Source organism: Giraffa tippelskirchi, chromosome 6 (genome assembly GCF_054371585.1).
Source record: "Giraffa tippelskirchi isolate mGirTip1 chromosome 6, T2T-mGirTip1v1.2.pri, whole genome shotgun sequence".
NCBI lineage: Eukaryota > Metazoa > Chordata > Mammalia > Artiodactyla > Giraffidae > Giraffa > Giraffa tippelskirchi.
Genome location: NC_137280.1, coordinates 80,956,735 through 80,969,611, shown reverse-complemented (window position 1 = coordinate 80,969,611; position 12,877 = coordinate 80,956,735). Strand labels below are relative to the sequence as shown.

The 12,877-nt window shown below is 50.3% G+C and overlaps 2 protein-coding genes across 5 annotated transcripts in view; one reads left to right on the top strand and one right to left on the bottom strand.

Moving 5' to 3' along the window:
• Nucleotides 1–6,351, top strand: part of LOC145509266 (zinc finger protein 354C-like) — an 89,890-nt gene extending 83,539 nt beyond the window's left edge. For 2 of the 3 annotated variants that reach the window (XM_081497773.1, XM_081497765.1), the window contains one exon: nt 4,961–6,351. In XM_081497773.1, coding sequence (XP_081353899.1) covers nt 4,961–4,971 — 11 coding nt within the window. In that variant the 3' untranslated portion in view covers nt 4,972–6,351. Of the gene's footprint in view, nt 1–631; nt 1,077–4,960 lie in introns of those variants that run through there. The other variant, XM_081497766.1, reaches the window with a different exon arrangement.
• The window catches only part of ADAMTS2 (ADAM metallopeptidase with thrombospondin type 1 motif 2), a 258,412-nt gene that overhangs the window by 3,751 nt on the left and 241,784 nt on the right, over nt 1–12,877 (bottom strand). The window contains exons 17-21 of one of the 2 annotated variants that reach the window (XM_081497756.1): nt 9,999–10,158; nt 7,984–8,116; nt 6,862–7,069; nt 3,989–4,118; nt 2,683–2,772 (exon numbers count right to left, since the gene is read on the bottom strand). In XM_081497756.1, coding sequence (XP_081353882.1) covers nt 2,683–2,772; nt 3,989–4,118; nt 6,862–7,069; nt 7,984–8,116; nt 9,999–10,158 — 721 coding nt within the window. The remainder of the gene's footprint in view (nt 1–2,682; nt 2,773–3,988; nt 4,119–6,861; nt 7,070–7,983; nt 8,117–9,998; nt 10,159–12,877) is intronic. The other variant, XR_014055962.1, reaches the window with a different exon arrangement.

Below are 12,877 nucleotides of genomic sequence, written 5' to 3'. Positions count from 1 at the left end.
CTGTCTGCAACTCTAGACAGGGTGCCCTCAGCAGGGATTTCTCCTGACCCGTCTGGGCAAGGAGACTTAGTAGACGCAGCTCATCAGACACAGTTGTCTTGGTCTCCTGTCTCTTGAGCTGGGAGTCTTTCAATGATCAGAGCTCTGGGCAGGCTGACCTCAGTCATGGCTACTGTGGCCCCCACCCAAAGGCTGTTACCTGGCACCCTGTGCCCTGAGGCCCATCTCCACAGTGCTGGGAGGTCATTATTTCTCATGAACTCCCTCTGCCCTGGAATAGGACCCCTTCATGGGAAAGGGAAGGAGAGATGTCCAGATTAGGAGGTCCCATGTTGGACCTTGACATGCTGCATGGTCCTGGTCAGCAAGGGAAGTGGACACACAGGCCCTGTGGTTCCTGAGGGCAGGCCATGGGAGACACAGTAGGCATGGCTGGGCATACACTTGTGTGACTGCTGCAGGCCAGGAGCTCAGACCTACAGCTGCCTTGTCCTTCTCCCAGCCTAGACTCTCTGGAGGCTGGCCTAGCCTCCGAGTTGTGCCAGGAGCCAGGGCAGTGGCCTGATGGTGGCTCAGGGCACAGTGACCTGGACACTGTCTCCACTACTAAACACATATTCCCATTCCACAGGCTCAGATCCCAAAGATGGGCCCTGTTCCCAACTATGAGACCTTATCTACAAGGAGAAAACTGAGGTGTTCCTGCAAGGTGCCTGTTAGCACTAAAGGTTCAAAGCTCAAATCATGGTGGGGGGTCTCCATGGGCTGCTATCATATTTTGAAAAATGCCTGGGGAGGGGGCATAGGCCTTGGGGCGGGGAGGGGCCCTCAGCATCTATGTTGAGCAGGGTAAGGGGGACAGGAAAGTCACTGGAATCAGAAATTAAGGAACTGATGTACCAGAACAGCACCTGCAGCTCTACAGCACTGTCGGTCACAGAGGTGAAAAGAAGGAGGCAGCAGTGTGCCAGACCCAAGCATCCAGTTTCACTGAACTTTTATTGAGTTTATTTGTGGGATGCATGACAGGAAGTCTTTCCACTGTTAGTAAGAGTAAAAGGTCATTTTCACAGTCACTTTGGCACACACTAACGTTGTCTCATAAAAAAAAAACCAGAAAAGCAACGACAATGGAACCTATATAATATATCATTAGATACATACAAAACACTAATAAAATATCCCTGATGAACCAAAGTGCATATAGACAGAGAGCACAATGCCCAGGACTGTATTGCACCTTCCCAGAGTCACTCATGTCACTCGCATCACCTAAGTCAAAGTTGGATGTTAACAGTCGTGAGAATCAGTATGTGTTACACCGCGTATTTACATAACACTAACTAGTGCCAAGGGAGAGCTGGACGCTGTCCAGTGGGGACGCTATGAGGAGGGGACAGGGCTGGGGCAGGAGGGGAGTGACCGGCTGGACTGCTACACTGGCCACACCAAGGGCCAGGCCAGTCGCCCTCTGGTGTAAGGCAGTGCCAGCGGCAAAGTGCTTGGGGCTCCAACAACAGTCAGCGCCAAAGGGCCTCCAGAGGGTCTCCTTTCCACAGAGGTGATCCCGCGCCTGAGGCCCTGCACAGGCCTGGGCCTCCTGGCCTCCTGGACTCCTGGACTCAGCCAGGCCTCCCAGACTGAGAAGTCTTATCCTTGGCCAAAGGTGGGTGAGCCGGCCGCCTGCCTCTACATTGCACTGCCTGCCTCCTGCCTGGGTCATGTCTCCCCTCTGAAGCTGGAGCTAGCAGCCAATTCTGTTACCTTTCAACATTAAGGCATCTTCTACATAGTTTTATCTAAGCAAAAAAGCAATAAAAATTGAGGTAATTCTGTAGTTGTTCACACGGGTAGGCGGCCACATCCACATGAGACAGCCTTGAACTCTCACTTTCTCGCCCCTGTGCATGGGGCCATGTGCACACGATGAGAAAGGCCATTGGAGCAAATGGACAGAGAATGGAAGTGGTGGTGTGTCCTGATGTCCCACCACAGGGACACGTTCCCTGCCTCCTCCGCTTGACCTGAACCCCCAAGAGGGGCCGGGTGTGGGGGCCAAGGGTTGTGTGAGCTGGACACAAAGGCCACAGGAAGCAGGCCACGGTCACACGAGTCAGGAGGACACACTCAGCACAGGGTCAGCAGCAGCAGCAACAGCAGAGGAGGCTGGGGAGCCCCTGACACTGCTGGACACGGGCCGGGCGCCGGGCTGGTGATGCACAGCTGTACGCCCAAGACCCCTCTGGGCTCCCTCGCTGGGAGGTGGCGTTTGAAAGGGGACAGGTGGGCGCCCCCTCAACTTGCAACCTGCAGCTCCAGCCTGGAGGGCTGTGGCCCTGTGAGGCGGTCACAAAGTGGTCACATTTACACTTTGGCCTCTGGCCCCTCCAGCACCACAACAGATCTTTGCCCCTTTAAAAACCATCACCACCAGGTCCTGGCACCCCCCCACAAGAGGCCAGTGCCCCGGGCCATGCCTCTGCAGGACTGGCCCTCCCGGCCAGGTGGCTCCAAAGGAGACAGCCGAGCACAGACGCCCGGAGAAACAGATTCCACCAACAGAGCTCAGGAAGAGTCAGGGGAGTTTTCCATAGACAGAGAGGAGGGGCACCCACGGCAAGCTCCACAGGGCGCAGGGCATGCACTGGAGGGCAGAGACAGAGTTATAAGCGGGCCGGTTACTTGACGAGGTCTCCTGGACTGGCGAGTTGGGGTCCGGTCGGGATAGCCACTGGACCACGTAGCTCTTCTTGGAGGGGTCAGAGGTGTTTCCTAGAGGGAGAAGACAGGCACCTGTGGCTGCTAGGGTACCGGGTCTGGGCCTCCAACCCACCCACCCCAGACAGGAGCGCTCTATGGGTTCTGCTGTCCCAGGGACAGACAGGCCCCAGCCACCCTCCAGGCCCAGCTCCTGCCTGTCCTATGCCAAGCATCTTGGGGCTCAGTTGCACAGGGTCACTCCCCATGCAGGCCCCACCAACACCGCCTTCTCTTGAGAAGTGCCGGGAACAAGAGATCCTGGCTCTGCCGTCTCCTCGGCACACAGCTGACCGCCAGGGCTCCCTGGCCTGTAGCAGGGACTCCCGACTGGGTCTCTGTCATGAACTGTTGTGCGGACCAAGAGAGGGGATGTGTGTCCAGCCCTTGGCAAGGCTCCCAGCGCAGTCAGTGTTCCAGCTGCTCTCCTCTCAGGGATTGAGCACCCTCTGCACTCACAGAGGCACCCCTACTCACGTGGGTACCCTTACTCACTCACACAGGGTGCCCTACTCACATGGGTACCCACTACTCACACAGGCACCCTCTATACTCACATGGGTACCCTTCCTCACTCACACAGGGTGCCCTACTCACACAGGTGCCCCTACTCACATGAATACCCTTACTCACACAGGGTGCCCTACTCACAGAGGCACCCCTACTCACATGGGTACCCTTACTCACACAGGGTGCCCTACTCACAGAGGCACCCCTACTCACGTGGGTACCATCTCTACTCACATGGGTACCCCCTACTCACACAAGTACCCACTACTCACATGGGTGCCCTCTATACTCACAAGAGTACCCCATTCACATGGGTACCCCCTAGTCACACGGGTACCCTCTACTCACATGGGTACCCTCTATACTCACATGGGAACCCCTACTCATATGAGTTCCCCCTACTCACACAGGTACCCCCTACTCAGACAGGAATGGGCTGTGCAGTCACCATGAATCTGGTTTCTCTCCCAGACCAAAAGGGAGTGCCAGGAAGGCAGGCATGGGCTGAGTCCATGCCATCCTTCACTAGGGCCTGGCCTGGAGATGAGCATGCCAAATGCCAGTTCCTTTCATTTCCTGCCAGAGAAAGGTCCCAGACCAGGCCTGGGTGGCCTTGGCTTCTCCTTCAAGTTCACAGATGCTCTATTTGGCCAGTTGTGGGAAGAGCTGCATTTGCCTGGGCTACCCCCCTCCCCGGACCTGCTGCATGCAGAGGGCTTACGAGGACAGGGGCCAAGCCTGCAGATCCTTGCTGTCTCAGGCCGCTCCTCCCGGCAGACCCCGAAGCTGTCGTCCGCAGTTCGGCAGAGCACCGGTCGTTCCTGGGTGCCGTTTCCACAGGTTACCGAGCACTGCAGACAGAGAGTACCAGTCAGGGCCCACCTCCCACACTAGGCTAGGTCTACAAGGGCTCCCCAAGTGGGCGACCCCACAACACTTGGGAGGTGGAGAGGGACAGAAGGGAGAGTGTGAGCTGGAGGTCTGCCCCGCCTTGCCCTAGCCTCTGGCAGCTGCCTCAGGCTCTCGGGCTCTGAAGTGAGGTGGAGAGAACAAATATGCAGGGCCAGATAGAGCCTGGCACCTCTGGACTCTCAATGAGTGCTTCCCTTCTCTGTCTGAGGCCCAGAGAAACGGCTATGCGCTGGGGACCACCAGGAAAGCTCTGCCTGTGTGCAGGAGGCTTTGGCTGAGGTCGCTCCCCACCTCTGGACACAAAGCTCTGTACCACCAGTGCCCTCACCGCCCCCTCCAGTCTCTGGCCCAGGAAAGCTCTGCCTGAGTACAGGAGGCATTGGCAGAGGACTCTCCCCGCCTCTGGACACAAAACTCTGTGCCACCAGCACCGTCACCGCTCCCTCTGGTCTCTTGCTCCCTTGGTGCACTGGGAGGGGCCAGAAGAAGCCATCACAACTCAGCCCAGCCTAGCCAAAGGATGATTCTCACATCCTTGCCTCATGTGTGAGAAAGGGCTGACTCAGCAGACTGGGTTGCTTGAAACTACCCAGTCCCAAGAAAGGCCTGTTTTCAGGACTGGCCCTTGGTCAACTCTTGAGAGCCAGGTTCATGGAATAGTCTGTCTGGTAAGAGCATACCTGTGTGCCTGGGGTCCTGAATCAGGCTGCACCAACTTGTTTGGTTGGTTTACACCAACAATATGATTTGTGGTGAGATCTGCTTTCCTCCTGGGGTCCAGGGCTTCAGTGATGGATGCCAGTCATGCAGGCACCCTGTGCTTCCACGAATGATCCCCAGTGAGAACCCCAGACACCTGGATGCTTGTGCCTGGTTTCCTCCAGACTTCACCCAAGTGCTTTTTCCCTTTGCTGATTCCACTCTGTACGTGAACCGTGAACTCCCAGAGGCTGAAGTTGGATTTGGAAAAGGCAGAGGAACCAGAGATCAAATTGCCAACATCTGTTGGTTCATTGAAAAAGAAAGAATTCCAGAAAAACATCTACTACTGTTTCATTGACTATGCTAAAGCCTTTGACTGTGTGGATCACAACAATCTGTGGAAAATTCTTAAAGAGGTGAGAATACCAGGCCATCTCACCTGCCTCTTGAGAAACCTGTATGCAGGTCAAGAAGCAACAGTTAGAACTGGACATGGAACAAGAGACTGGTTCTTAATTGAGAAAGGAGTACGTCAAGGCTGTATATTGTCACTCTGCTTATTTAGCTTATATGCAGAGTACATCATGTGAAATGCCAGGCTAGATAAAGCAAAAGCTGAATCAAGATTGCCAGGAGAAATATCAATAACCTCAGATATGCAGATGACACCACCCTTATGTCAGAAAGTGAAGAGGAACTCAAGAGCCTCTTGATGAAAGTGAAGGAGGAGAGTGAAAAAGCTGGCTTAAAATTCAACATTCAAAAAACGAAGATCATGGCATCTGGTCCCACCACTTCTTGGCAAATAGATGGGGAAACAATAGAAACAGTGACAGACTTTATTTTTTGGGGGCTCCAAAATTACTGCAGATGATGACTGCAACCATGAAATGAAAAGATGCTTGCTCCTTGGAAGAAAAGCTGTGACCAACCTAGACATTGTATTAAAAAGAAGAGACATTACTTTGCCAACAAAGGTCCTTCTAGTTAAAGCTATGGCTTTTCTGATAGTCATGTATGGATGTGAGAGTTGGACTATGAAGAAAGCTGAGTGCCAAAGAATTGATGCTTTTGAACTGTGGTGTTGGAGAAGACTCTTGAGAGTCCCTTGGACTGCAAGGAGATCAAATCAGTCAATCCTAAAGGAAATCCACCCTGAATATTCATTAGAAGGACTGATTCTGAAGCTCCAATACTTTGGCCGCCTGAGGCAAAGAGCCGACTCATTAGAAAAGACCCTGATGCTCAGAAAGATTGAAGGCAGGAGGAGAAGGGGACAACAGAGGACGAGATGGTTGGATGGCATCACTGACTCAATGGACATGAGTTTGAGCAAGCTCCAGGAGTTGATGATGGACAAGGAAGCCTGGCGTGCTGAGGTCCATGGGGTCGCAAAGAGTCGGACACGACTGAGTGACTGAACAACACCAAAACTTTCATTGTAATAAAGCATAACCATGACTATAGCAACTTCTGTGGGAATCTTTGAGCCCAGAGCTGGTCTTGGCAACCCCTGACCCACCAGGCGTGTGGGCTGGATGTCAGTGCTCACATCAGCTCAGCCTTGCCCCCAGAACTCTCCTCCAGCCCCTGAGACTATCCTCACTATTTTTTCAGCCAGATCTAAGCCCTCCTTTGCTCATGTCCCCTCTTGCAAGTCTGATTGGCCATTTCAGCCACACTTCTGCCCCCAGAGACAAAAGCCCAGACCTCCTTTTGCATCTTAGAGCCCAGGCTGCCGCTAGAGACTGGGGTTCCAGTCCCCGTAGCACATGGGAGCCTCTGCCCTGCAGAGTAAAGATACACATCCCTCTGAGTTTCACACAGAACACTAGCCAGGGAAGCATGGGTGCCCTGAAACCTACAGGACGTGGCCTAGGGCAAGAACAGCATCCAGGCCAAGGTGGATCACCCTGGCCACTTCAGTCCCACCCAAGCTTGGTTTTGGGGCTGAGGACATAGGGCTGGGGAACTGCTCACCTGGGACCAGGACCCGGCCCGCCACCGACCAGGGCACAGCTCCCGGTTGCAGGCCCGGCGGCCCTCAGGTCGAGCGTCATTGCAGTGCTTGGTGTGCACGGAGCGGGTGGTGTTGTTGTGCAGTGGCTGAACACAGCGCACTGAGCGAACCTGCATGCCTGTCCGCCCACAGCTCCGACTACACGGCTCCCACTCGCCCGTGACCCACCTGCCAGGGCAGACAGCACATGGTCAGCCCCTGGAGAAACCCCGGTGGACAGGGAAAGGCCGCCTGTTCCTCCAGGCGCATCTTTCCTGTGTCAGGAAGGTGCCCTGAGGCTAGCTGAACCCCTGCCTGAGGTCCTACAGACCATGAACCCCAAGCGTGCCCACTGCTGGGAGACCCTGGTTCAGGGGTGGTCTTTGTCCTTTCTTAGCCTCCTGACTCTGCCCTCTGACCTCACCAACCCTTCTGGGCAGCAGCATGGACGCCCTCGGCACCTGTCCTCAAAGGGCCCCACCTGCCTATCTACCCACCATCTTCCCTGTTCGGGGCCCTGGAAAAGGAACCTAGGCCCAGAAATGCAGCCCCATCAAATTCCAGGTCTGGAGGGTCAAGGCTGCAGCCCCTGGGATGGACTGTGAGGGAAACATCTACCATGGGGCCAGAAGCAAGCCCGACACCCTCGGAGCCTCAGTTTCCCCATCTGAGCATTAGTACTTATTGTCATTTCTAGCATCCCAGGTGGCCCTAATGGTTAAGAACCTGCCTGCCAGTGCAGGAGACTCAGGTTCAATCCCTGGGTTGGGAAGATCCCCTGGAGAGGGAAATGGCAATGCACTCCAGTATTCCTGCCTGGAAAATTCCATGGACAGAGGAACTTGGTGGGCTACAGTCCATGGGGTCACAAAGATGCACATTATTGTTTCCTTCTAGCAAGCCTGAAGGAGGAGGCCACTGCACAGCCTGAAACACCTTAGACTCCATAGAACACGTTGAGTGAGAAAGACTCTGAAACGTCTCAGGGCATATGGGGCCCAGAGCCACCCAGAAACAAGATCCTGCACTGCTGTCCACAGAAGCCCCACGACTCTTCCCCCCTCCTCTAGTGGGGCTGGGGGCCAGAGAGCCCCGGCACTCACACGGGCTGGGAGCACTCCTGGGGGTTGCAGGTCCGGCGGATGGCTTTGGGCTTTGAGACGGAGTCGCAGAAGCCTCGGTGCACCATCTTGTGGTCCAGCCTCCGGCGGCAGCCATACTTGGTGAATTGGGACCCTGAAGATGAGAGCTTGAGGGGGCTCAATGGGACAGTATAGGCCCTCCAGCAGGCATGGAGGGGCAGCTCCTCAGGCCACTTCAGCCCTGTTCTCCCTGTCCTGCTAATGGGGCGAGGGTGGGGCAGGTTTGGACAAGTCTAGCCTCGTGCCCGCCTAGCACCCCAGGCCAAGTGAGGGTACCAGGCCAGGGAGAGCAGCCTCCCGGGTGGCTTCCTGGGACAGGAGGGAAGGTTCTGTTCCCTCTCCCAGCATTTAGTCATTTACTATACCTTGAATTAATATGCACTGCTACTGCAAAGTCATCTCAGTCGTGTCCGACTCTGTGCGACCCCACAGATGGCAGCCCAGCAGGCTCCGCCGTCCCTGGGATTCTCCAGGCAAGAATACTGGAGTGGGTTGCCATTTCCTTCTCCATAAATATGCACTGAGAACCTCACTAAACATGGAACACAGCCTGCAAAGGTCCTTCAGCCAGTCTAGTGTAGCAATTCTTAGCTGGTGGAGATTTTGTCCCTGGGGACATCTGGCAATGTCTGGGACACTTAGTTGTCACAACTGGGAAGGAGATGCCACCAACATTGAACAGGTAGAGGCTGGGGATGCTGCTCAACATTCTACAATCATGGGATAACCCCCATAACAGACAACTATAGAGTCCAAAATGTCAACTGGGGTAAGTCTCAAAATCTCAGCTTGGTGCCTTAGACATGAGAGAATATGACAGGGCAGCCTGATCTAGACCGGGCGTCTGGGGGTGCCTCAGGAAATACAGGATACCAGTGCTCTGGTTTCATGGAAAGCAGTGAAGGAGGCTCCCCAGGGAGGAGATGGCCTGTGCAAAGGCCCTTAGGCAGAAGCACAGCATGTCCAGAAAAGCTCTTAAGGCCAGCATGGACAGGGCCAAGTGAGCAAGGGTTGGGAGTGCCAGTGGCAAAGGGAGAAGTCAGAGAGCTGCTTGGACCTTGGAGGCCATGAGGAGAATTTTGTTTTTTATCCCAAGAGCAGAAGGATCTTCTGATAACTGTGACACCAGGAAAGGGTATGTCTAATCTGCCCCTTTAATAGGTTAAAGTGGGGACCAGTCAGGTAGTGAGGATGCTGCCAGGACTGGGAAGATGGTAACAGCAGATGAGTCCAAGAGAAATGCAGCAGGGAGACTCAACAGGGCATGCTGATAAAATCCAGGGCTGGGCAGCTCAGGGGATGGCTGGAGTGCCACCCACTTAGGCAGCAGCCCTGGGAGAACTCCCTATCTCATCTTGGTATGGGACTCTGCATGGTCCTGCATCTGAAAGTGGCAGGCTGAGTGTCTTCTCCTGCTTCTCATCTCCTCCAGCCCCCAAGGAGCAGTGAATACACTGGGCAGATCAGAACTTCCTATCTGTCATGTCGCACCCAAGTTTGAGGTCCAAGGTAGGTGGGACCTCCTTGCACCCAGCCCTGCCACAGAAAGGAAAGGCTTTTCTGAATGAACTTAGGAGGGACCTGCAGAGGAGGCCTCCCCACTGGTCTCCACCATGGCCCAAGTCTTTCCTGTGACCTGCCTCACGATGTCACAGTAATCTATCCAAAGCACCCTCACAGTGACCTCCTCTCAGGCCAGACCTCCTTCTCATGATGATGCAGGGGGGTGTTGGTGTCATGCAAGCCCACACACGCCCCACTGCTGCCTTTGGCCAGCAGCCCTGAGTGCCTGCCCTTCCTGTCCACCCTCTGCCACCTCCCTGGCGGGGTTAGGCCCTTGTTACCTGGGCAAAGGTCACTGACTTGGGTCTAGTGTTCTCATAGCTGGCACAGCCCTCACTCAAGGCAGTCAGCAGGAGCCCCTTCCTGCTCAGCCCCACCTCCTCTGGGGCCCCAGTTCTGAGAAGGCCCCTCACCTCCACCGCAGGGCTTGGAGCAGGGAGACCACTTCTTCAGGGCCCACTCGTAGCCCACAGAGTCGTCCTCCAGGACGTTGTTGTCGTCCACGTTGAGCGAGTCCTCGTGGATCATGTATTTGTAGGTCAGCGAGATGCGGGCATCCCCCTCTGGGATGACCTGCCCCGGAGACAGGGGTGAATATGCCCGCCCCCCACCACCCTCCCTCAGAGACCTGCTTAGGAAGGTCAGCCCGAGGAGCATGCCTGGCCAAGGCTCATTATTCCCAGTAGTCAGGTTCTAGAAAGTCCCGGCAAACACTGACTCTGCCAGTACTGAACCACTGCTCACAGGGGAACACGGGGTCTCGGCCAGCGAACCTCCAGTCATGACATTTTCATCCACAGCCTATGCATAAGCGTATTCTCTGTGTGTTTCTGTTTAGACACCTTATTCAGTACACACTGTTGATTCACTAATACTGAACGCACAGCCAGCACCCAGTTACTTGTGCCTGGACAAAGCTCAGTAACCCATGCATTCTTCTCTCTCCACGGGGCAAACCCACAGCCTCCCATGCAGAGGGACACCAGACACGCTTCACAACCACAACTGGGGATATTTTAAATGGTGAGATTATCTTCCGAAAGCATAAAAATGCAAAGAACGTGGCAGTAAATAGAGTGTGAAAAGACGCTTGTTTACAGTAGGAGCTGAAATAAGAAGCAGAACCATGCCTGGCTCCGCTCCGCTGGAAGCATGCATGCCAGGTGCTCACACTTCCCTTGCTCTGCCGAGAGCACAGGCAGATCTCGCTTTACGGCGCTTTGGTTTACTGTGCTTCACAGATACTATGTTTTAACAACTTAAAGGTTTATGGCAGCCCCACTTGCAGCAAGTCCCCACAAGCCCCACAAATGGCGCCATTTGTCAATAGCAATTGGTCACTTTGTGTCTGTCTGGGTCACATTTTGGTAATTCCCACAATCTTTCAAATTTTCTCGTTATTGTTGGACACGCTAATGGAAGTACTCTTGTTAAGGCTTCAAAAGCTACTGACTAAACAGACACCCTGAAAGGAGTTACATGCCAAGCTGCTGACTAGCGGAAACAGCAAAAGATCTTGGGAGCCAGCAGATAAGGAAGGGAGTAAGTCACAAGGAAAGGAGCAAGTCACGAAGCTTCCTGGGCCTTGGGAATCTGCCCATTCCCAGGGATCTGCTGACATGCTGAGGCTTACAAATAGACACGCAAGGCTTTAACATAATAGCCAGAGGTGCATCTCCACACAGAAGGTGCTTGCGGCTTGAAATAAAAGCAGGACTGCTTTGAACAGAGTTCTGAAGTCTCAACGGTGGGAGAAGGGATGGGAGGTTGAGGGGGACAAACTGCCGGGAACCTCTCAACTTGGGGTCCAGACTGCTGTTCCAGGGACTGCCCAGCACTGCTTGAATATGGGTGTATACATTTGTTTCTTGCTATACCATGTACTGGGAACTCCAGATTAGATCTGAATGGTTCCCAATTTAGTGATATATATCATATATATATTTATATATATTATTATATTGTATTAATTAATATTATAATATTATATATTATATTATATAATTATATATGATAATATATATTATTATAATATATATGTTATAGTTTATATATTTATAAAATTTTTATAAATTTATATATTTATACAATTTATATATTTATAAAATATTTTATATTATATATATTATATGTTATATATTATATATAATATATATTATGAATTTATATATTTATAAAATTTATATATTATAAATATTTTATATTTATATATTTTATATTATATATATTTATTATTATTATATATATTCTATATAATGCATATTATATATTAATATGTAATTAATTATATATTAATATATGATCTATATACTATTATATGTGATATATTATATATAATGTACATATTATATTATTATATACTATATATTATATAACATTACATATATTATATATAGATTATAATATAAAATATATTATATTATATATTATATATATATTATTATATTATATATTATAACATATATTATATAAATATATTATATATAATATAGCAATATAATATATTATATATTGTTATATTATATACAATATAATATATTATATATTATAATATTATAATAATTATAATAAATTATAAAATTTATAATAAATAAATATAATATAATATAATAATAAATAATAATATAATATATTATGATATTATAATATATATAATAAATAATAGTATGATAATATAAATTTATCTTAAATTATAAAATAAATCATAATAAAATATTTTATTACACTATAAATGTATTTATACAAGATATTATATCTTATATATATTATATATTATAATGTATTAGATATTATATATAATTATATATAATATATGGTATTATAATATAATATACATTTAATATTTAATATATTATATTATACTATTATATATATTGTATATAATATATAAATATATAATATATAACATAATTATAATATATATAATATATATACATATTTTGTGGCGATGTATGTATAATAATTTCTTACTATATTACTTGTCCTCATACTGTAACTTACTGCTAATGTGATAAACTTCCTTATTTCTTGCTCACTAAGTGTGCTGTGTGTTTGCTGCTCAGTCGTGTCCGACTCTTTGAGACCCCATGGACTGTAGCCCCCAGGCTCCTCTGTCCATGAGATTCTCCAGGCAAGAATACTGGAGTGGGCTGCCATGCCCTCCTCCAGGGGATCTTCCCAACCCAGGAATCGAACCCAGGTCTCCTGCATTGCATGTGGATTCTTTACCATCTGAACCACCAGGGAAGCCCATGAATCTGGAGTGGGTAGCCTATCCCTTCTCCAGTGCATC